At 37.7% G+C, this 26144-nt stretch overlaps 1 protein-coding gene across 1 annotated transcript in view; it reads left to right on the forward strand.

Annotated features, from left to right (window-relative positions):
- The window catches only part of LOC115219214 (E3 ubiquitin-protein transferase MAEA), a 497958-nt gene extending 473294 nt beyond the window's left edge, over positions 1 to 24664 (forward strand). The window contains exons 7-9 of the mRNA XM_029789348.2: positions 18972 to 19105; positions 20246 to 20444; positions 23381 to 24664. Coding sequence (XP_029645208.1) covers positions 18972 to 19105; positions 20246 to 20444; positions 23381 to 23482 — 435 coding nt within the window. The 3' untranslated portion in view covers positions 23483 to 24664. The remainder of the gene's footprint in view (positions 1 to 18971; positions 19106 to 20245; positions 20445 to 23380) is intronic.
- The last annotated feature ends 1480 nt before the right edge of the window (positions 24665 to 26144 follow it).

Genomic DNA, 26144 nt, shown 5'->3' on the forward strand with positions numbered 1-26144 from the left:
AGACTGTGCATAAGGAGTAGACAACCACCATACACACACACACACACACATATTCAGGGAAAGACCTCTGTGGTAGGTTGTTAATCAGTCGTTCCTCAACAGTGGAGTCCATATTCAGAACATTTGAAAAATGCTCTGCCCAGCGCTTTGTAATCTCCTTTTTGTTTGTCAAAAGATTACCCTCAATTGAAAGTATGGAAGTTGAGCCACCAAACACAGATCCAGAAACACTCTTTAATTCTGATAGAATGACTTGGAGTCACATCTTTCTGCAGTGTCCTGCAACTCTTGTACCTTCTTTCACCACTATTTATACAGATATATATATATATAATCCAAAGTGTATAGTATTGCATATCCAATATGGCCGATCTTACCAATAAGTTTCACACTAGGGGCTCAGTGGAGTGTTAGGTAAAAGTCCAATTATGTAGCCCTACGCTCATCAGAGATAATCGATATGGAAAGAAATATGGCAACTGCTGTCTATTGTCGGAGGTCAATGGACACATCCAGTTTGTGGTTGCTATGAAAAAGATGATGAAACAAAACAAGTAAGGGATTGAGTTAAGAGTTATATATATATATATATATATATATATATATATATACACACACCTAATTTGGAAACAGGTGAAGGTTTGTGACAGGAAGAGCATCTGGCTATAGAAAAACTCTCTCAACAAATTCTGTCTGAGCCATGCAAGCATTGCAGAAAAGACATTAAAATGACGATGATGATGATGATGATGATGATATTGTGACACCCACGCGCATATCTGTATGTACATGTACCTGCCATCCTACTTATTTGTCTATCTACCTGCATGTGGAGTGTTTTTTCAATTTCTCTCCCTCTCTCCCCACCTCTCTCTCTCTCTCTGATGTCTTTCTGAAAGTCTGTGGAAGATAATTGAAATCTGATCATCCAGTCTATGTGTGTGTCTATATATATATATATATATGCGAATGGTTTTGTTATATAGACATACACACACCTAAGCACATTATATATATGTATATATATATATATATAATATATATATATATATACACACACACACACATCTAAGCATATTATGCAGGCACACTCTGTATGCTTGTTGTGCCACCATCTGTGCCAACCTTTTGCTTTATCATTGTATTTTTATTATTTTTTAAGATTTTATTTTATTTTTTTTGGTTTTGTTTTTGGTACAAATTAATCATACTTAAATGTTAAATTTCAGTGTGCCTATGTATGCATACATGTTACATGTCTCTCTGTTTATGTATATATATACATATATATTCATGTGCAGATATAGATATATATACACCCACATGCTTGTGTGTGTGTGTGTGTGTGTATATATATATATATATATATATATATATATGTATGTATGTATGTATGTATGTATGTATGTGTGTGTGTGTGTGTGTGTGTATATATATATATGCATATGTTTGTTATTCTTTTTTGTCTGCAGATGTCTCCATACTTAATTATCCTCTCTCTTTTAAACTGTATTTGACCTTCTCTTTCTCTCACTCTACCTCTCTCATCAACCTTACTCCCACCCTTCCTCACTGCTGTAATTCACTCCTCCTCCTCTTCACTACCACTACCACCCACCACAATGTCATTGGTTTCTCTGTACTCTGCAGTTCAATATAGATGATGGTGGTGGTGGTGGAGGTCCTGACATTGGTGCTCTTGGTGGTGGTGGTGATGGTGGGAGGGGAGGCTGTATATCAGAATAAAACATTGAAAATTTTGAAACCAGAAACCAGAAGAAAACCAAAGAAACAAAAGAACCAAAAATACCAAGAATCAATATATCTTTGTATAGCTATAAAACAGGAAACACACACACACACACATTCACTCACACATACATGGATACATGCATGCACCCACACACACATAAGTACATGTGTGCAGCCACATACGCATATATACATGCATACATATAACATACATATACACACACATAAGCTTACATATACATACCTGCTGTAGAATTACATCAAAATTTTGTTGTCTACTCCTCCCCTTACCTTGCTATCATCACCACCACCACCAACAACAACAACATCACCATCAAGAGCATCATCATTGCCACCATCATCATCACCAGCAACAACATCACCACCATCATTTCCTTCTTAATCATCACTACTACCATCATTGTAATCATCATCATCATCATCATCATCATTCTTTTATGGTGGTGGTTACCCCAGTAAAGAGAGAGATACGAGTTTAACCCTTTAGCATTGAAAATGGCCAGATCCAGTCTCTCACACCTACCCAGCACTGTCATTCAAAGCATAAAGAATCACATCATTGAAATCTCAAAGCTGCAAGATAATAATACCTGATTAATTCAAATCAATATCAATGAATAAGCATTACATTTGACAGAATAACCTGAATGCTTAAAGGGTTAAAATGACACCCCCCCCTCACATTTTTTTTTATTTTTTGGTATTTTCAGGAAATGTTTGCAAATTTGTATTCTACACATGAGAATTCATTTGATTATGCAAAAAAAAAAAAAAATTAGTGTGTGATTTAAGGCCTATTAAACTATTATTTTTAACACATCTCAGGACCACCTGTGTTTTAAGCATTTAATAAATGCAAAATAACCACATAGGTAAGCAGCTCTGTAACAGCTTGGTTTGTTACTGTGGAAATATGCAGCTATATGTCTGTGGCTTTCAATTGGCTAAAATTACCCCAGATTTGCAAACTTTAAAAGGCAATTAACTTTGTATTTATTGATTTATGGCACAAATGAATTTCCTGTCAATGATTTCCATACAAAACTACATCAATACACCAAAACATGAAATCAATTGGAACAAAAATTGAAGAAATTAAAAAGTAGTAACCAAGCAGAATAGGTCCAAGATTGGAAATGAATGACACCACTTGGATGGAGGTGACATTTGCTTACAGCAACTGAATGAAACTCGGCAAAGTGAACAAAAATTGCTTTATGATATTTAGTCTGAGTTACTTCTTTTTACACCAAGATGGACTTAGTCATTTTGATTAGTAAAATGAGTAGCCGACAAAAACACTGGAGTTGATTTCAATTGAAAAAATGCTGCAGTGCATAGACAGAAACCACACACACACACACACATATATATACAAACATATAGTGGAGGTGCAATGGCCCAGTGGTTAGGGCAGCGGACTCACAGTCGGAGGATCACAGTTTCGATTCCCAGACTGGGCATTGTGTGTATTTATTGAGTGAAAACACCTAAAGCCCCACAAGGCTCCGGCAAGGGGTGGTGCAACTCCTGTTGTATTCTTTCGCCCCAACTTTCTCTCACTCTCTCTTCCTGTTTCTTGAGTAACATTGTAATGGACTGGCGTCCCATCCAGCTGGGGGTGAACACATACGCCACAGAAACTGGGAAACTGGGCCCATGAGCCTGGCTAGGCTTGAAAAAGGGCGCATAAATAAAATATACACACACTCTATTATTCTTTTACTGGTTCTAGTCTTTGGACTGCAACCATAGAAGGGCATTGCTATTATAGATATAAACAATAGCAATAACTACAACAACAATGAACGAATGCTTTACTTTCTCTCAAACCCGGAGAATGGGTTAGAAGTGATTCAGATTGGTTTTGAACTGAGTACATGCTTTGGCCTACCAAATTCAATCACATGGCTTCGGTCAGCCTGAGGCTATAGCATAAGACACTTACTCAGGGTGCCATACAGTGGGACTGAGCCTGAAACCAGTTCCACTGCATGGCACCTTGGGCAAGTGTCTTCTGCTATAGCCTCAGGCCAAATTTGGTAGGCAGAAATTACCATCGTGTGTGTACATGTGTAATCATGTGTAAGTGCTTGTGTCTCCTCATGGAGTGGGGAATAAGGTGCTCAAAGTGTGGGGGTGGTCAATGGTCTGGCATGAACAGGATTCATGTTATAACTACAAGTGACATCATCATCATTATTAAGTACCTTAACACCAACACCACTATCTAACCGCCATCACCAACAACAACACACAACCACCAACCATCAACACTGTCACTATCATCAATATCAGCAGCACCACTGCTAGATACAGCAGCCAAATCTCTTTCCATGACTGTGGTAAGAAGCTTGCTTCCCAACCAGACGGTTCCTGGTTCAGTCCCACTGCATGACACCTTGAGCAAGTGACCTCTACTATATGTTTGGGCCAACCAAAGCCTTGTGAGTGGATTTCGTAGATGGACACTGAAAAAAGATTATCATATATATAAACATATATATGTGTGTGTGTGTTTGTATGTGTGTGTGTATGTATTTATGTGTGTCTTTATGTTTGTCTCCTCACCTCACTTGACAAGCAAGGTTGGTGTGATTACGTCCCCGTAACTTGGCAGTTCAGCAAATGAGACTGATAGAATATGTACTAGATTTACAAAGAATAAGTCATGGGGTTGATTTGTTTGACTAAAGGCAGTGCTCCAGCATGGCCACAGTCTAATGACTGAAGCAAAAGACTAAAAGAATAAAATGCATGGGTATATATATATTCTTGTATTCTTTTAGTCATCTGACTGCGGCCATGCCTTTAGTCGAACAAATCGACTCCAACATAATCTTTGTAAGCCTAGTACTTATTTTATCAATCTCTTTTGCCGAACTGCTAAGTTACAGGGACCTAAACACACCAACCTCGGCTATCAAGCGATGACAGGGGGACAAACACAGACACACAAATGTACACACATACACACACACATACGATAGGATTCTTTCAGTTTCCATCTACCAAATCCACTCGCAAGGCTTTGGTTGGCCCGAAGCTATAGTAGAAGGCACTTGCCCAAGGTGCCATGCAGTGGGACTGAACACAGAGCCATGTGGTTGGTAAGCAAGCTACTTACCACACAGCCACATGATCTTTAAGATCAAATCTCTGTATACATGCTTATATGTGCATCAAGGTGAAAATATGTTAGTGTATGTGCATCATAATGTTTATTTGTCTGTGTGTGTGTGTATGAGAGAGAGAGAGAGAGACTAAGGGACATGCACCCCTCCTCATGTCTTTAAAAAAAACTAGTTACTCTGTCTCTCTTTCTTTGTCCCCTTTAAATTTTGCCCCTTACACATACATATACATACTCTTTCTTCTCTCACTCCATCCCTCCATCAATCCCACTCCAGGTGGGGCTCAGAAATCCTTTGCCCTTACACTCCCAGTTTCTCCCCCACTACCGCCCCATCCTCTTCCTGCCACTGCTGTTGTATGTGTTTCAAGGACTTGTAGTAAACTGACACCAAACCATAACCAGCCAACAGGGACGAAGTGGGGGGTTAGACTGGGGTTTAGAGCTTAGTTTGACAACAAGAGGACAGGTAGGGTGGAGGAGATGGAATGGGGTAGAGTAGTGACAGGGTCAGATGGGATGGAGGGCTTAGGGTGAGGTGATGGTGGTGGGTAAATTTCCCATGATCTGCTTCTAATCTCATCCCCTTCTGATTAAAGGTACCTATCTATGGGTGATCAGGTCAGCCTAATTGAGGGACTTTGAGAAGAGAATGAGGACCCACTCTGCTATTTTGGTAGTATTCCCATGAGCAGTTGTATAACCCCTAGATTGGAGCTCAGACTTGATCAAACTGGTCTTTGGTCAAACACAAAACATCATTGACCATTTGGTCTCTCTCTCTCTACTTCTTCTTCTTCTTCTTCTGATTATGATGATGATGATGACAGTATATCAAGGATTACATTATTTAATGTGTCCTTCCTTTATTTATTTATTAAAGACAGTTAGGTGTGATTTGGCTGTTATTACTAGCTGGTCAAACAACAGTGTAGAAGCTCTCTTACAGGGTCCTAAAGCAGTTACTTCATGGTAAAATCATGGTAAAATATACACTCACTGCTGCAATATTTATTTTTTTAATTGGTGCCCCAGCATGACCACACCCCTTGGCTGAAACAAAAGTTGAAAGAAGAGTTTACAAGGGAATAGCATATCAGAGATGAAGTTTTAAGATTAAAATCCAATGCCAGAATGAATGCATTTGCAGTTTCACTGCTATTTCTAGCAGATCAAGCAACCACATTTTAACAGTTCCCTAACTGACTCATAAATTTTAGCAATTATATAAAATTACACAACACACGAGAGAGTACATGAAATTAAATTCTATGTAAAAATGTATTTCCAGTTTTGCTCTAAAATAATTTTGATGACATAAGAAAAAAAATACATTCCCTGCCAAAAAGAGCTATTCTTATTTGTTTTTTCCTTCTCTGTCTCTTCTCAAAGAATTCACTATTAAACCATGAATGTTTTATTATATACACACAGGCCTGCATTTTGTTTTTCTAGGTCAACTTATACTATTAACCATGTTTCCTATTGTTGACATTGTTTATTTCTCTGCTGGAGCCTGATCAGACAACCCTATGATCAAAAGGTGTGTCAGCTGTGGTCATGCCTCCTCATTTCAGACTTTGTTACCCAAGATGTCATTTAAAATATATAACAATAGGGTGTGATCTTGGGAGTGATTTGGCTGGTGTTTCTTGTAGGCTAAGTCATATGTGTAGTGATATAGGTTTTCTGAAGAGAAGGCTTGTTGTTTAACCTTTTAGCATTCACACCAGCCATATCCAGTCAAAATATTCAACCTGTTTTATGTTCAAACTGGGCCTCTCACACCTGCCCAACAATGACATTCAAAACTTAATCGGTCACACCATGGAAATCTCAGATGTATGAGATAATACTTGACCAACACAAAACATCATCATCATCATTATCATCATCGTTTAATGTCCACTTTCATGCTAGCATGGGTTGGACGATTTGACTGAGGACTGGTGAACCAGATGGCTGCACCAGGCTTCAATCTTGATCTGGCAGAGTTTCTACAGCTGGATGCCCTTCCTAACGCCAACCACTCCGTGAGTGTAGTGGGTGCTTTTATGTGCCACCAGCATGGGGCCAGTCAGGCGGTACTGGCAACGACCTCGCTCGAATCTTTTACAGGTGCCAGTAAGCAATGTGAATAAATAAGTATTTCATTTAACGAAGTAATCTGAAGACTAAACAGTTAAAATCCTGATTGAGTAAACTCATTAGAAAAAATGTGCTAGCTGTGACCATCTTGTCTTTTTATTCAGACATAATAATATCTAACAACCAGTGTAGTTGTCCTCAATAACATCAGTGGCTGTCTCCCCTCCCAAGAGTTTTTTCCACAGGCGTAGGAGTGGCTGTGTGGTAAGTAGCTTGCTTACGAACCAAATGGTTCCGGGTTCAGTCCCACTGCGTGGCACCTTGGGCAAGTGTCTTCTACTATAGCCTCAGGCCAACCAAAGCTTTGTGAATGGATTTAGTAGATGGAAACTGAAAGAAGCCCCTTGTATATATGTATGTATATATATGTGTGTTTGTGTGTCTGTGTTTGTCCTCCCAACATCGCTTGACAACCGATGCTGGTGTGTTTACGTCCCCGTAACTTAGCGGTTCGGCAAAAGAGACTGATAGACTAAGTACTAGGCATCCAAAGAATAAGTCCTGGGGTTGATTTGCTCAACTTATGGCAGTGCTCCAGCATGGCCACAGTCAAATGACTGAAACAAGTAAAAGAGAGAGTATCTTCTTGGTAAGTGTTATGCCAGATACTCAGTGTTAACCCACACATCTTTCCCCTTCATAACATGCGTTTTTGCTGTCAGTCCTGACTTCACAGGAAACAGCAGAGTACAATTCCAAGAACTTACCACAAGAGTGGAAGCAGTGTCAGAAGTATAAGGAATGGAAATTAATTCAGGAAGGAGTAAGATTCTGATTAATAGCCACATCACGAGGCAACAAACAAGCTCAATGCTTAAATGAACAAAACCTTGAAGTGGATGACTTTAAATGGAGAAAAAAATTTCAATGTTGATTTATTGATTCATTTGGGCAAGTCTATGTCTGTATTATCAGTCAATTGCAAAAAAATGTTTCAAAAAAATTCAAAGCTCTGCAAAAATCCAGTACAAATTCTTCATGGCTCAAAGCATTGCTTACTTTTTTTTTACTCAACCTGATATATATATATAAAAATGAAGGCAGTGCAGACAACCTAAAGGTTTTTGCAAAGTGCACATAATTTTGTATATATATATATATATATATGTGTGTGTGTGTGTGTGTGTGTGTGTGTTAGGGGAAGTACAAAATTATACGCACTTCACAAAAACCTTTAGATTGGTTGCACTGCTTTCATTTTTAAGGTTTCTAAGATGTTTTTTGAGGGAGACTTGGCTGATATTTCTATCAAATCCAGTGACAATGTGTAGGTACACCTGAGTGTTGTTTACCTTATCTAACGTTTCTTTTCTATCATATAGACTGCAGATATAATTTGAAGAAGAATTTACCGCTATTTCTTGTTAGTCATGCCACTATTGGTCCATAGGATACAAATAAAATATATAAAATTAGTATATTGATAACAATTGCAGGCATGTAACTTGGTGGTTAGAGTGTTGCACTAATGATTGCTAGACTATGGGTTCAATCCCTGCACCAAGCAGTGCATTGTTTTCTTGAGTAAAACACTTCATTTCATGTCGCTCCAGTCCACTCAGCTGTAGATGGGTTACCCAGTGATGGATTAGCTTTCCAATCAGGTGGAATGTTGGTTTGCTTGCCTACCCAGCTGGGTGGCATCATTTGAAAGCTAAAAAAATGCAAAGTGTTTTTTGACCAGTGATGGATAACAACATCTGCTAGTCTGGTCAGTCATGTGATCATGTGACATTCATAACAAAGAATGCCTAACAGGTTAGCATCATGAAGTTTAGTTGATGACAGGGAATTAGCACTGAGATCAGAGGGTGAAGAAAATTGTCAAACAAGAAGCTTCGTCTGCCACTACATGATTTCCTGACTGACAAAACATATTCAACTTTCAGGAAGGAAAGAATTATGAACCAGAGGAAAAACATCACTGTAGGCAATCCTCTTGATAGTCCATGATGATTGTACCATATAAAATGTCATGAGTGGAGCAAGTTGTTAGTGAAGAGGATTGTTTTCTGCTGTTCTGTTTTCAGACACATTATGAAGGCAATGAACAAAAAGAAAAAGAAAGAAGACAAAACAGGAAAAACAGGTTTTAACAAATATTGTATTAATTTAATACTTAAAAAAGAAGGGAGAGAGACTAAACATTTCGGGCACTAGTCCTTCATCAGAAGAAGAGTAAATAAGGAGTATGAAACAAGAAAAGTGCTTGAGAAAAAGTGGAGTGGGGACAGGCAAAGGGTTAGGGCCTAAACCGACTGGGTAAGAATTAAACAAAATATTGCAATGAGGAAAATAGTTCAAATCAGCCAATAAGCATAGATCTGCTGGTGATGGTGTTACTTCACCCAAGGTCAGTCCTGATCCAAGAGTTCTATGATCAAAAACACTTCAAGTATGAAATGCTTTTGATCATACACTCAAGCTGTCTTTTAACTGAAATGGTATGTCACCTTTGAAGAAATTTTGCTTCTTGAGATTATCTCCCCTTCTTATATGGAGTTGGTACCAACTGTCACTAAATGAAATGCTTTTGATCATACACTCAAGCTGTCTTTTAACTGAAATGGTATGTCACCTTTGAAGAAATTTTGCTTCTTGAGATTATCTCCCCTTCTTATATGGAGTTGGTACCAACTGTCACTAAGTGATTAGTCGGCCCTCCCTTAGAAGGGGAGATAATTTCAATACATCAAAAAAATCATCATGTATGTTATTTAATATACCCTTATGCATCTATATTGGTCAAATACACACCACAGGCCACTCCCAGTTATTTTGCTTAGCTCATTTTGGTTGCATCTATACAAATTATATATAAAACATGTATCTCTCTCTCTCTCTCTCTCTCTCTCTCTCTATATATATATATATATATAGAGAGAGAGAGAGAGAGAGAGAGAGAGATGGGGAGATGATGTGTAATGGGGAAGGTGTTGTACATAGGCCTAAAGCAGTTTTTATTTGGGGTGGAGGAGAGAGGGCTATGATTGTTTTCTATTTTTGTTTACCCAGTTATTTCCTATTGCTTGTACTACCATCAAGACCACTATCCCCCCCACACACACACACTTGTAATATTCCTGCCACATCACTTCCATCATTGTCACCACCACCACCACCAATCTTCCAACCTTCAGCTATAACACTGTTGCCAAGCCTACATTTCTTTACTTCCCAAAGACAAAAGAGAAATAGGAGGAAGTAGATGGCTGAGGTGTATGGTAGGGATATCCACCTCATGAACACCCCCAGATACACACAGAATCCTTTCCCCTACCCTACCCATTGCTCACCAACTTGGCCACCATTCCTACAAACACCACCACCACCCAGTGGGGGCATTACCTTTTTCTTCAAATGGAAATTCAATCAAACCAAATTCTTCTCTCCACCCTTTACTTGCTCCCCCACTCTACCACCCCTTTCCTATTTTTTTTTTTGTCACCCTTCCTCTACCCAAGGCTGGTAGATAATTAAGTATTCACTACCACCTCCTCTTACTGCGCCCTCATCAACCCTTTTTTATGGTTGTCTATGTTAATGTATATGTGTGTCCCTATATTTGTGTGTGTGTGTGTGTATCTCTATAACCCTCACACACAAACACACATGCACTTACACACAAGTGCATGCACTCTTTCCAGCTCTTTAACTCCTGTCTGTCTCTCATTCTATCAGGCTTACATCCATACATACACATCCTACCCCCACAGTCACTGTGTCTTTTTCCTCTTTCTCTCCATTCGCTCCCTCTCTCTCCAGTTCTCACTCTTTCTCTCTCTTTCCACACACACACACACACACTGTCTTCACAGTTATTTTCACACCCCAGTCACTATAAACTCCTCCACCAACAACAAGGAAAGAGTTTCTACAGGGTCATTTAACTTGCCAGATATAGCAACTAGACTCCCTCATATCACATGTAATTACTTTCTTTAAAAGAGGGAATTCAGTGATTAGAAGGACATGATGGCCACAATGGGACTATCTTTAAAAGCACAACTATAACATTTTCTACACATTGGCTTGCCTTGCTTGACCTGCTCAATGCAAGAGCCAAATTATTCTCATCAATTTCAACTCCCCTCACTGTCAGGGCCCTCTTAACTGTTTTGTAGGGTACCTAGGCAAAGTAGTATACTGGGTGACCTGGCCTATACTATTTATTTAATGACAGCAAGCCACAACCTACATAAATTAGCAATGGACCCCTAAACTTGTGTCTCTCCTTCATCAGGAAACTACTCAGTGCATTTAAATGGCACTCTAATATCCTTAATTCCAAGGCAGCCATATTCATTGTGAAGACTAAGTGTAGGTCAAAACCCTGGATTTTTTGTCTGAATCAAAATCTCTGTTGCAGAAAATGTCAGAATCTGTAAAAAAGAAAAAAAAACAGACAGGGGTGCTTATTGGGCACTTCCACCAAAAATATAACTGAGGGAGTTTTCTGTTCTTTCACACTTTAACTTAGGGGTTTTTTTTCCAAAGGGATTGTGCCTTAACCCTTTCGTTACCAACTTGACTGAAACCAGCTCTAGCTCTGTACTACAAAAGTCTTGTTTTCATAAGTTTTTAATCAAAATCTTCCACCAAACCTTCAAGCAACCCTTCAAGCTGGTTTATCTGCTCTCAAAACTCTGTATCCTTCATTTGTTTGCTTTAACCCTTTTGTTACCAACCCGACTGAAACTGGCCCTAGCTCTGAGTACAAATGTCTTGTTTTCATAAGTTTTGAATTAAAATCTTCCACCAAACCTTAGTCACAATTTATGTTCCCAACACTAGCTGAATGATGACTAATTTATTTTACTAAATTCTTTGTTATATTTAAAATAATTGAAAAAAACACAGAGCATCTCAAAATAGATATGGTAACAAAAGGGTTAAGGGGGTTTGTTCTAGTGGGGTTTTGTCTGGATCCTGTGAAGACCAGGTCCATAGAAGCTTGCTCCTTAGACCACTTTGCCCTTGAGGAAAGGTTTTTGTATATAACAGTGTAATTAGTGTTAGCATTCTTAATCCTTTGACCACCCTTGTGAAGCATAAGCTACCAGCAAGATATCTCCATCTGTCTTGATCTTTGGCAATGGATTGCAGTTGTCCTTCGGTGTAACTCCCTGCCAGTACTTCTGTTTCTGTGGACTTTCATGATTTTTGGACTACCACAGTTGTGTAATGTAGTGAATATTATTAAACAGCTAATTAAAGATAATTATGAGTGAGGAAATGACAATATTAGTTCTATAATTAATATTTTAACCATTTCAAGACAGTGAGCTGGCAAAATCGTTAGCATGCTCGGTAAAAGGCTTAACGGCATTTCGTCTGTCTTTACGTTCTGAGTTCAAATTTTATTAAAGTTGACTTTGCCTTTCAACCTTTCAGGGTCGATGTAATTGACTTCCACCAATCTTGCTGGCCATGTTCCAAAATTTGGAACTAATATTTTAATTAGTTCAGCAAATATGAGGGGGGACAACTCTAATCATGTTTTAATATTATTAGATCTCCTCAGCTAAGTGACAGCATTTTAAGGTAAAACTAATTACTAGGGTTAATATCTCTATTGGATGAGGGTTGAGTTACAACTCATTCACAACATCTACAACCTATCTTCATCATTTAACTTCTGCTTTCCATGCTAGGATGGGCTGAACAGTGTATGGTTCATTTTTTTTCTTTGTAATAGATCAATGTGATGACTCCTTCTTTAACCCTTTCGTTACTGTATTTATTTTGAGGTGCTCTGTGTTTCTTTCAATTACTTTAAATATAACAAAGAATTTAGTAAAATAACTTGGTTATCATTCAGCTAATGTTAGGAACATAAATTGTGACTTAGGTTTGGTGGAAGATTTTAATTCAGAATTTATGAAAACAAGACATTTGTACTACAGAGCCAGAGCCGGTTTCAGCCGGGTTGGTAATGAAAGGGTTAAAACATTGAAATTTTGGTTAAAAAGAACATGGATGTGTGGTTAAGAAGTTCTCTCCCCAACCACATGGTTTTAGGTTCAGTAACTGTGTAGCACCTCGGGCAGCTGCCTTCTACTGTTGCCCTTGGCTGACCAAAGGAAAGCCATGGTCTGTCACAAACTGTGCACACAAAAACATCATTGTGATTCACCTTCTCAATCATAACATTCTTCCTTGAATCTCTCTTGAGTCTTGCATGCTTTATCCTGGTCTCTCCACACTTTTGGCCATTGACTGATGAGGAATTACCAGCAAAGTTTCTATTTATGCATAATTAAATCTCAGAATGAGATTGAAACAGTAATCGCTCGATAATGTAAAGTATAGAAGCCATATTATCATGGCTAACCACATTGGGGAGGGGGTGTTACTGTAGCTTTATAGCCCCAAGAGTTCTTAGTCTCTAGCTGGCTTTAGACACAATATCAGTGTCCTTGGAGTATTTGCAAAGGGAGGCCATCCCTTCCTCGCAAGCCTGAGTGATACGCTCGAACTAGTTTCGGGATTGTTGTCCCTCGTCGTTTTTGTAAAATTCTCTGTTTGTTGTGTTTCTGTAATGTATATATATATTTCTTTATTGCCCACAAGGGGTTAAACATAGAGGGGACAAAGACAATGGGATTAAGTCGATTACATCGATTCCAGTTCGTAACTGGTACTTTATTTATTGACCCCGAAAGGATGAAAGTAAAAGTTGACCTCGGCAGAATTTGAACTCAGAACGTAACGGCAGACGAAATACGGCTACGCATTTCGCCCGGTGTGCTAACGATTCTGCCAGCTCGCCGCCTTATGTAATGTATATATGTATGTATGTATCCATGTATGGTTGTAAACATGCAGTTTAGCAAAAGAGATTGATAGAATAACTACAATGCTTTTTTGTTTTTGTTTTTAAGTATTGATTCATTTGACTAAACCCTTCAAGGCAGAGCTCCAGCATGGCCACAGTCCAATGACTGAAACAAACAAAAATAGCTTCCAAAGTATTTCTTCCCCATTTCATTTGGCTTTTTGTTATTTATTTTTATTTTTATTTATTATAGAAGTTTATTTGCATTTTACAAAAAAATAATTTAACCACCAGAAAAATGGGGTTTCTTTTTTTTCGTTTTATAGTCTCTCTGTCTACAATGTTTATAAATATGGGAAAACTATCTGTTATTAGCATAGCTAGGGGGTCTGATTCTGACAAAACAGAGAGTACAGGCCTTAGTATTTCCAGGATGTGAATGTGTTTGTGTGTACATGTTTGTATATTTGTGTATTAGTTTTGCATGTTGTTGTATATTAGATACAACTACTACTACTACTATTACTATAGTAGACAACTGATACAAGAGCTTTTTTTGTTTTTGTGTGTATGTGTTTGTATGTAAATGATGTGGCTACCTAAATAAATGTACATGTGTGTGTGTGTACGTGTAAATTAGTACATTATATATATATATATATATATATATATATATTATACATATATATATGTATGTATGTATGTATGTGTATATGTATGTATGTATGTATGTGTATATGTATGTATGTATGTGTATATGTATGTGTATATGTATGTATATATGTATGTATATATGTATGTGTATATGTATGTATATATGTATGTATATATGTATGTATATATGATGTGTATATGTATGTGTATATGTATGTGATATGTATGTGTACATGTAGTATGTATGTAATGTATGTATATATGTATGTATGGTATATATGTATATGTATGTATATGTATATATATATGTATTATATATATATATATATGTATATATATATGTATTTAGATATATATATGTATCTATATATATGTATATATATATATATATATATATGTATATATATATATTTATGTATAGTTAAGTATATATATATATATGTGTGTATATATATATATGTGTATATATATATGCACACATATATAAAGACACACATACACACACACACACACATGCATATACATGCTCATGCACTCACTCACACACACACATATATATATATATATATATATATATTTGTGTTCATTGTGTGTGTGTGTGTCTGATAATTAAGCACAAACACACACAGTGGGAAGGAAGCACATGTTCTATATATATTATTGCCAAGGCAGGAATGTTGAAAAACTTAAGGACATCTGTCTATCTACTCTAATGCTATGTGTGTGTGTGTGTTTGTGTGTGTGTGTGTATATGTGTGTGTGTGTGCTTGCTAGTGAAAAAAAAGGTCCTCCTCCCCCACCTTTCCCCTGTTGGATGTGTCACTGTTCATAAAATGCTTCATGGTGGAGTGTTACACCACCCCTTTATCTATCTAACCCAACCACACCCTCTTCTTACTGCCCAGTCTTCCATAGTCTGACCTAAACTACTATGAAAAGAGTTTTTTTTTTTGTCCTCCCACCTTCCACTGTACCCCACCACCACCACCACCTCCTTTACTACTTCCCCACTGCCACTCCAGCAAGCCATTAGTGGTAAATACCAACCTCATGCACAACCTTCTACCTCCCCACCAACACACTCCCCATCAAGTGATTGATGTATCTTGAAACCTGGGGGCCCCCAAAGCTAACTGTATTCTACTTGTTCACTCAGTTGTAAACCAAACTTTCTACAGTAAACATAGTGTGCCTCTCTCTTTTACTCCCTCCTCTCTTTTTCTCTCTTACACCCTCTCTCTCCCCTACACACACACACATTCTTTTTTCATTGTAGACCAGCATGCTTTCTGATGGAGAAAGCATGAAACTTAAAGCTTAGAGAAAATTCAGTCAAATAAATACAACTATACTTTCTATCATCTATTGAGTACTTTTGGGTTATCTCACCCCCATTAAAAAATTGGGTTATCTCCCCACTAAAAAAATTGAGTTTATGTGACGACAAGAGATTGGATTAAAAGAGATCCTTTTGATTCAATACTTCAACACATTGTTGAAGTTTGGCCTCCTTAATAGGCATGGTATGATTTGTTATAAAAGTGGCATTTCATCCGTCTTTACATTCAGAGTTCAAATTTTGCTAAGGTCAACTTTGCCTTTCATCCATTCGGGAAGCTCAGTGTAACCAGCTAGCTCCCTCCCAAGAAATTTCTGGCCTTGTGCCCCTAGTAGAAAGGATTAAATTACTACTGTTGTTGTTGTTGTACAGGCCATTCGTCTCTTTGAAGTTCAATAAAAGTGTCTGTACTGTGAACGTATGCGTGCACATGGAGAAAGATATCATTGCGTATAACATGGTGACTGATATCCCACTTCCCACGACATTTTACTTTCAGTGAGAGAGGAGTGTAATTGATCTAAGGGAGGTAACCCAGCTGTATATATTTTTTATTTTTTTACATACGTATATGCCAGTATAGGGTAGTTCATAAATGGTTTTGATATATATATATATACACATCCACATTCACCTTCATAAGGGCATGTTGGACATGCACAAAATAACATATATGGATCATAAGGTCAAATTTTGGTTATTATTTGTTATGAATTAATTATTGATAATTAACCTTCTAGAACTTTTCCTCTCTCTAGATTTTCCATCCAAATCCACAACCTACAAAAAGTTCAATGTAAACATTAATTGCAATTCTTTCACCTGTCTAGGAAGACTTGTTAAAGGTAACAAAGTACTGCTTCTCAGAACTTTCTTTGTTAAAACATGCCATCTTGAACATAGCCCAGAACACTTGTTAATTATACAGTGCTCCTACTACTTACAGTAAGCAACATCTATTTACGGTCCATAGATGACTTCTTTCTTTCTGTCATGAATGACCATGGATGAAGACCCCAGTTGTCTACCCAACTGGAACCTTGTTGCCTGTGACTGAAGTTTGATACACAAATGGCAGTCCCTACCCTGTAAGCCTCTGGGCTGTTTGCAGTGGTGTTCTTTGTGGGTCCACCATTCTTCCAGTGTGTTCATCAATCTCTCCAGTATGGGATGTCCAATAGGATCCAAGCCTGGCATAATGGTATGGACAGGTTGTTGCGCATACAGTGTATCCCCCTGATCTCCACAACACAGATGGCTCAGAAGGAACAGTATGGTCATAACAATTTGGCACCAATGTCATCACAGGAGTTGCCAAAATGAGGTTGTAGATCAGCGGTTCTTAACCATTTTTTACCAATGGGTCTTAATCTGGCCCTGTATGCAGTTCAAAATCATTCTTATACAAGACAAAGGATGAAGTCTCTAATTGCATCAGCAATGATTGTTTTATTTTTATCAGTGTGCAATATTGTCTACTGCGCCTACAACTACAACAGGGAGGGAGCTTCATCATGGTTACATAACTTGTTAGAAATAGCAACCAAATCTCCATCAAATAACACACCCCACTGTATTAAAAGAAATAAAGATGATCACATTGAATAACGTAGACTGGGTTACAACTATGCATGGAAAGAATTTTAGTGGGTAGTGGTCATGGTTTGAATATCTTTGATCATAAATTTGCTGGACCAGGGTTGATCTGGGGCTGGTAAACTGCTACAAATGGACATCAGCAGCAGTAACACTTGTCAGATATGAGCAATACCAACAGTAGTAGTGGTGGTGGTGGCGGTGGTGGTGGTAGGGTGTGATAAATGGTGAGCCATTGATGACAACAGCAGCAGCAGAAGCAATACCAGTGGGACCTAGTGTCAGGTGTACTTCTAATTTCATTGAATACCATTTATGACAGCTTCTCATTGACAACCAGTTTGTGTGTGTAACATCAATAAGGGAACGTCTACGTGGTCGTAAGACCTGCTAGAAATAGCAGCCAAATCACCCTCACATCACATCTTACTTTCTTAGAAAAGGACATGGACATGATACTCAGTTCCTTGCATGTGGGGAAAAAGACACAATGGCCACAGCTGAGGACTGTTTGATCAGGGGTTAAACTACAGCTACATTGTGTGGGTTAGATAGGGGTCAATGAGGAGCCTTAACATGGCTACTAAACTTGTTAGAAATAGAAGCCAAAATCTCTTTCAAACCACATTCTATTGCCATCAAGCGGTCACACTGGATAATGTAGTCCGTGATGCACTCTTCCACAAGAAAAGACAGTATAGGCATGGTTGGACTGACTCTTATTAGAGGTCTGTCATCTTTGACATGGTTTTAAATGACATCTCATGTGTTTCTATGTAGGAATTTACATTAGTGTGTGTGTTCTGCAACCATTCGCTTTTGGGTTTAGTCCCTCTGTACAGCACCTTGGGTCAGTGTCTTCTATCATATAGCCCCTGGCTGACCAATGCCATGTGAGTGAATTTAATAAACAGAAACTGTGGAAATTTGTCATAGTCCCCACTGTCTCTTGAAAACCAGTGTTGGTTTGTTTATTTCCTCTTAATAGTTCGACAAAAGAGACCAATAGAATAAGTAATAAATTTTTTTAAAAAAACATAATATTGGGGTCAATATGTGCCCCAGGATAACTGCAATCCAATGATTAAAGCAAATAGATGAAAGTCCATCTTACAATATCATATTTGGAATGGTGAATCTTGAAGCAGCTAAAGTTATAAATAATAGTGTGACTGTATTGGGTTAAAAAAAATTTCTTTGGATAGAAAAAATTGAAGGCTGTCATGTGACTTGAACCCACATATCCTGTACACATGACAGATGTTCTACCATTAGACCAAAACAACCTTTCAAATTTCTTTATTCGCTTTAGAATCTTTATTTGTAGTAGTGAGAATTGCATGCTTTTCATGTCATAAGAATTTAGAAACCAAGTGAAAACAGTGGAATATTATTCTTTGGAACAGTGAAACTCAAAATAGATAAAGCTATAAATAATAGCATGTTAATGTTGGATGATAGAAAAAGTCAAAGGCTGTCTGTAGGACTTGAACCGACATCTCCTGTAAACATATCTATTTTTTTAATATTCTTTGTTTTTCTATTTGCAGGAACTTCTCGATCCGAACCGATGGCAGGGATTAGTGCAACAGTTCAGAGAAGACAACTTCAAGCTACATCAGTTGAACAACATGGCTGTCTTTACAGCAACCCTTCAAGCTGGTTTATCTGCTCTCAAAACTCCGTATCCTTCATTTGTTTGCTTTAACGCTTTTGTTACCAACCCGACTGAAACTGGCTCTATAGTAAGAAGCTTTCTTCCCAACCACTTGGCCAGGTTGAGTCCCACTGCATGGTACCTTGGGCCGGTATCTTCAGGCCAACCAAACTTGTGAGTGGATTTGGTAGAAGGAAACTGAAAGAAGCCCATCATGTATACTTGTGTGTGTGTGAAACCATCACTTGGTTTGTTTACATCCCTGCAACTTAGCAGTTCAGCAAAAAATTGATAGAATATGTATCGGTCTAATGACTGAAACACGCAAAAGATAAAGATATAGTCTTATACAAACATTATCATTGTTTTTACATCCCCTTTTCAGTAATAGAGTTCTATATTTAAAAGATGAGGGATTATGTACACTATTTACATTATTTACATTTGACGGATATCTGTCCTCATCTTGTTTGTTGTTAACACATTTCGGCTGATATACCCTCCAGCCTTCATCAGGTGTCTTGGAGAAATTTCAAACCTGAGTTCTCATTACTAAGATAGTTTTCGATGTTGAAAAAAGAAAAAAAAAAGGATTTAAAAAATTGATTATTGTGACAAATAGAGAATCTCTTAAATGTGAGATATTCTAACAAGTTTTGCATACTAAGGTAGTTTTCGATGTTGTTGTTGTTATTGTTGTTATTATCTCTGCCTTGGTGGAGGTATTGTTTCAGTCATGTTTGTTTGTTTGTCCGCTGACAACATATCTCAAGAACCACTGGATGGATTCTGATAAAACTTTCAGAGATGTTTGGCCACAAACTGATTTGATTTTGGTATCAGACAAGGATTTTGGTACCAGACAAGGATTCTAGATTATTTGTTACATTACTTTACTTTACATGAAGTATTACAATCTTATGTTGACTTTCAAGTCTTTCTCTGATTATCTCCCTTGAAAGCATGCTCATGGTTACCATGTAAGTTATGGTGGTGTTGCTGTTTCCAAAGTTTTATTTTCATTTTTCTATTATTAATTTTACTCGCGTATCTATCTTAGTAGATGTAATCAACTCTTCCCCCACCTCCCCCAAATTGCCCTTCTGGCAAAAGTTTGAAATCATTATTATCATCATCATTATTATTTCCTTGACCACTGTGCTCCAGACTATGTTATAAGCCCGAGGAAGAAGTGACCAAGAATCCCGACTGTCCAGTGTGTAGCAAGCACTTGAATGAATTGGCACGGCCCTTACCCTTTGCTCATTGTGCTAACTCTCGGTTGATTTGTAACATCTCCGGCCTTCCATTAAACGAAAACAATCCCCCAATGATGTTACCCAATGGTCATGTCTATGGCATGAATGTAAGTACAAGCCCTTGACACTTTACTTCAACCCTTTAACAATCAGATGTTTCTTTTGTCAAATGCAGTGTTCATTTATTCACATTGTTTTGAATTAGCCGTGCTTTATCTTATAGCTTCGAAATTTCAATGATGTGATCATTCATTTTTAGAATGACACTGTATGGTAAGTAAGAGACTAGATTTGGCCAGGTTCAGCATAAAAGAAATGGAATATTTGAGCCTGATACAGCCATTTTAAATGCTAAAGGGCTAAACATATGCTTGGATGTTTGTGTGTGTTTTAAGAATGTTTTTGTGTGAGCGTGTCTGTTTTTTGTTTTTGCCTCCTTCTCTCACTCTCTCTCTCTCTTATTATCATCATCGTTTAATGTCCGCTTTCCATGCTGGCATATCATTATTTCTCTACCTCCTCTCTCTTTTTCATATCTCCCTCTTTGTCTTTCACTCTAGTCTATATATATATATATATATATATATATATATATATATATCATCATCATCATCATCGTTTAGCATCCGCTTTCCATGCTGGCATGGGTTGGACGGTGCAACTGGGGTCTGGGAAGCCAGAAGGCTGCACCAGGCCCAGTCTGATCTGGCAATGTTTCTACGGCTGGATGCCCTTCTTAACGCCAACCACTCCATGAGTGTAGTGGGTGCTTTTTACGTACCACCGGCACAGGTGCCAGACGAGGCTGGCAAACAGCCACGATTGGATGGTGCTTTTTACATGCCACCGACATGGAGGCCAGGCGAGGCTGGCAAACAGCCATGATCGGATGGTGCTTTTTACGTGCGATATTAATAATATCAGGGTAATAAAGATTTTAGAAATTTTTACTACCAGTGGCCTAGTGTATAGAAAAATTAGTCAATAGACTATTTATCGTTCATGTAAAATACAGTGTACATTTAAACACATTAAGAGGTTTCCATCATAGGAATCCCTTACGCTAGAAAGAACAGCTAAAGTCCAAATTTAGGGATAAATTCTCGAAGGAAATGAAAAATAAAAACATCTCTTAATGTGTTTAAATGTACACTGTATTTTATATATATATATATACAGGGTGGCCCAAAAGTAGGTTTACAGTTATCCACATTGGCACTTTAAATTTCTTTTAAAACATTTTATTACATTTAAATTTCTATCTTACAAATTGAAAAAGGATCTTGACAAAATTAACTAAATTAGCATAGAATAATGGTTTCATATTTTTTTATAATTAAGATCTAAATGTTAATATACGAATGCAAAAGAGAAAGTTGAATAGCTGTAAACCTACTTTTGGGCCAACCTGTATATATGTGTACACTTTTTGCATCTCTCTCCTCTCTCTCGCATTGCCACATAAAAAACGTGCTACAAAGTGGTTGGCATTAGGAAAGTCATACAGCCATAGAAACACTACCAAAGCAGACACTGGAGCACAATGCCATCCTCAGGCACATTGTATCCTATCAAACCATCCAACCCATATCATTATGGAACATGGGCATTAAATGATGATGATGATGATGATGATGATGATTAAAAAGCAAAATCACTTCAGCATCAGAACAAATGTTTCGTGGTATTTGCTCCAGCCATTTATGTTTCTGAGTTTGAATCCTACCAAGGTCAACTTTGCCTTTTGTCCTTTTGTGGGTTAAAAAAAATAAAGTACCTACCTGTCAAATATCGAGGTCAATGCTATTGATTTTCCCTCCCACCACCAAAATTGCTGGCCTTGTGCCAAAATCAGAACTCATTATTATTATTAAGAAGGCGGTGAGCTGGCAGAATCGTTAGCACACTGGACGAGATGCTTAGCGGTATTTCATCTGCTGCTAGGTTCTGAGTTCAAATCCTTCTGAGGTCGTTCTTTCCACCGAGGTTGACTTTGCCTTTCATCCTTTCGAGGTCAATAAATTAAATACCAGTGAAACACTGGGGTCGATGTAATCGACTTAATCTCCTCTTCCAAGCTGCCCTTGTGGCAAAAATTTGAAATCGTTATTATTAAGGTGGCGAACTGGCAGAACCGTTAGCAGGCCGAGCAAAATGCTTAGCAGCATTTCGTCCATCCTTATGTTCTGAATTCAAATTCTGCCATGGTTGACTTTTGCTTACACCCTTTCGGAGTCAATGAAATAAGTACCAGTTATGAACCTGGGTCCATGTTATCAACTAGCCCCTTGCCCCAAAGTTTCAGGCCTTGTACCTATAGTAGAAAGGATTATTATTATTATTATTTTATTGTCTTTGCACAGCTTCTAATACTGGAAATGTACTACAGTGTCAGCTGTTCACTACCAATGAACTAAGGTAGCACTCCTTATTTTTCGAGCACCGTCCTGAGTATTTGGATCGGTTCCAAGCAGTGCTGTTTTCTGCAAGTGCTCCACCCTTATTGCAGCCCCTATTTGTTCCGTGTTGTTCTCAAGACTTTTACTCACTGTTCCCAGGGCTCCGACAATTATTGGTACTACTACCACCTTTTCCATCGACCACAACTGCTTAAACTCCCAAGCTAACCTGTCATATCTATCGACTTTTCTTTCTTCCTTATCGCACACCTTGTTATCAGCTGGGCATGCTATATCTATGATCCAGCATTGTTTGCTTTCTTTCTCAATTAACTCTATGTCTGGTATCCTATTCTCCTTCTCATGGTCACACTGAATCATAAAATCCCATAGGATCTTTGCATTATCATTTTCGATGATGCCTTCAGATTTATGTTTGTACCAATTTTTGCTCTGTCAAGTCCATACTTGTTGCAGTGTCCAATGGACAATCCTTGCTATATTGTCATAATGTCTCTTATATTCTTTCTTATTATTATTCTCATTATATTCTTATTATTATTCTTATTATATTCTTTTTCTTCTTGTTATTGTTGTTGTTTTGTGCATATATATATATATATTTTTTTTTACCTTCTTTTCAGGCGTTGGCTTCAATGGCAGCAGAAAACGAAGGCAAGGTTGTGTGTCCAAGGACTAAACAGATTTTTAGTCTAGATGAAGCCGAGAAAGTATTTGTCATGTAATATCGACACATGCAGTTTTGTAGGCATACATATGTTCACACAATGAAAAATGCATATTCACATGCTTACACACACACACACACACACACACACACATCCAGACACAATAAACAATCAGGAATATGTAATCACATATAAAACTCATGCATTCACAGATACACAAGCACACACATATACACATACATAATGAATAAAATCTCGCACACACACACACACACACACATATACATGATACATAAATATACGCTAGCTCTCAGATACACTTCACAAGCAGATGCATGCATGCACTGTTAAATATCCTCTCTCTCTCACACACATACACACACATTTATACACACCCAAATGTATACAAACATAAAGATATGCACGCACACACACACACACACACACATGTGAAAGAGAATCATTCTATTGTCAGGAGACAAGTTTTTGAGGTGAATTTCTCCCAGTTATATATGTTCCACATCAACCTGGACCAATGTTAGTGCAAATCTGACAGAATACACAATACTTTTGTACCCTTCCCCATCCATCCCTGGGGTTAGCATAGGCAAAATGGGTGGGCAGAGTGGGTGTTGGTTAACGCAAAATCAACCCTGAGCAAGCAGACCCTATGTAATCGAATCAAAAGAAACGTTCCAGCCATGGCCATCCCTGTTGCTAACATACAAACTGGCACTACCTACCTTGCCCACATTTGAATCCTCTAGGGGTAGATGGATGGTCAATGTGTACCCCGGTGTATTACTAGCAGTGGCTCCTACTTACCCTGCCCAACTCCTGTCTTGTGACCTACCTGCTATCATTCTCACTGTCATCCCTGGGTGTTAAGAGAGAAAGGGTGGATGGTTGGTCATCTTATACCATTGCTGATATATTAAAACCACTAGCAGTGGAACTACCTACCCCTCCAGCCACTCCTGATATTAAAAAAGGCTGGATGACCATCTTGTAGTTCTTCATCCACTCCTGATGTTGAGGGTGGATGGTCATTTTGTGTTGGTGCTGATGTGATTTATAAAGCAACTAGTAATAGCACTAACTGCCCTCTCTTGTGACTCTTGGTGTTTACTAGAGTGGATGGCCATTTTGTAGTCCTTCATCCACTGCTGATATCAAGAGGATGGATGGTCATTTTGCTCTGGTGCTGATATGATGTAAAAAGCATAAAGAAAAAGTAATAAAAAAAAAACTACTTGCTGTGGTACTACCTACCACACTGTCCCCCACATGTAACACCTACCCCAACCACTATAGCTGGGTGGGTGGATAGATGATTGATCACCTCTTATACTATTACTGATCTTCTAGTAGTTGGGTGGAAGTACCTATTTCTACTCCAGTCTTATAACCTATCCTCACTCACTTCACCCTTGCTGTTAAGAGGGTGGATAACTCATCCTATATTGATACTGATACATATATATACATATATATATACATATATATATATATATATATATATATATATATATATATATGTAAACTTTTATCAGTGGTACTTACTTGTCATATGTCCTTCTTCTACCCTGTCTACATACCTACCTTCTTACCCATCAACTCCATAATCTTTCCCCCACTCCAGTTTCTTGGTGGGGTTTTAAGAATGGAAAGGTTTGGTCTGGGCGTTGATGAGTGGTCTTGGGCTCTCTTGTTCCTGGTACATTAAATCTGCTAGCCAATGGCCAGCCACTCACCCACCAAAACTATTGACCTACCTACCTACCTATCCTTTCTCACCACCACCCCCACTAAAGTTCATAAGGTGGGTCAGTGGTCAGCCTGTACTGTTGTACTAATTACTACTGGCAGTGACACAATCCCCCCCTCCTCCTCTGCGCCTCCACCATCTCATTACCTACCTACCCCATACAATTGATTCCTCAAATTTGTATATTTAATTTTTGGGGATGGATTGTTTGGTGGTGGGAAGGTATGAAGGGAGGCTATTTCATATTTTTTTCTATTTGTTTTAGTATCCCTTTTCTTTTTTTCCTCATTTCCTTTTTTTTTATTTTCTTTTGAAGTTTTTCCTATCATCTCTCTCTCTTTCTCTCAAATTCTTAAAGTTCTAATGTGTGTATATACATATGCATTTACATATATATATATATATATATATATATATATCATATGTGTATATTTGTATGTATATATCATATATGTGTATACTTGTATGTATATATATATATGTATAAATAAATATATATCATATGTGTATGTATATATCATATATGTGCATATTTGTATGTATATATATATATATATATATACACACACACCTACTCTTTCTCCCACATGTATATACTAAATCTTGCGTGTGCATGCATATATATATATATATATATATATATATATATATGTATGTATGTATGTATGTATGTATGTATGTATGTATGTATGTATATACACACATAAATATGATTGTGATTTCACAAACATTGCAGAGATATATACTCAGTATGTTATACGGTTTGAGTGTATTCATTATAATATCATGGTTAAAAGATGACTACCATTCTATAACTTTAATTTTCATGCTGGTAAAAGCAAGCATCAGGTAAATTTCAGGCAAAAGATGAGCGGAATCATTAGAAAGCCAGGTAAACTGTCTGCTGTATATTTTGTGAGACTTCAAATGCTGGCAAGGAGAACTTGGCCC

Source organism: Octopus sinensis, linkage group LG14, assembly GCF_006345805.1.
Source record: "Octopus sinensis linkage group LG14, ASM634580v1, whole genome shotgun sequence".
In the NCBI taxonomy this organism is placed as follows: domain Eukaryota; kingdom Metazoa; phylum Mollusca; class Cephalopoda; order Octopoda; family Octopodidae; genus Octopus; species Octopus sinensis.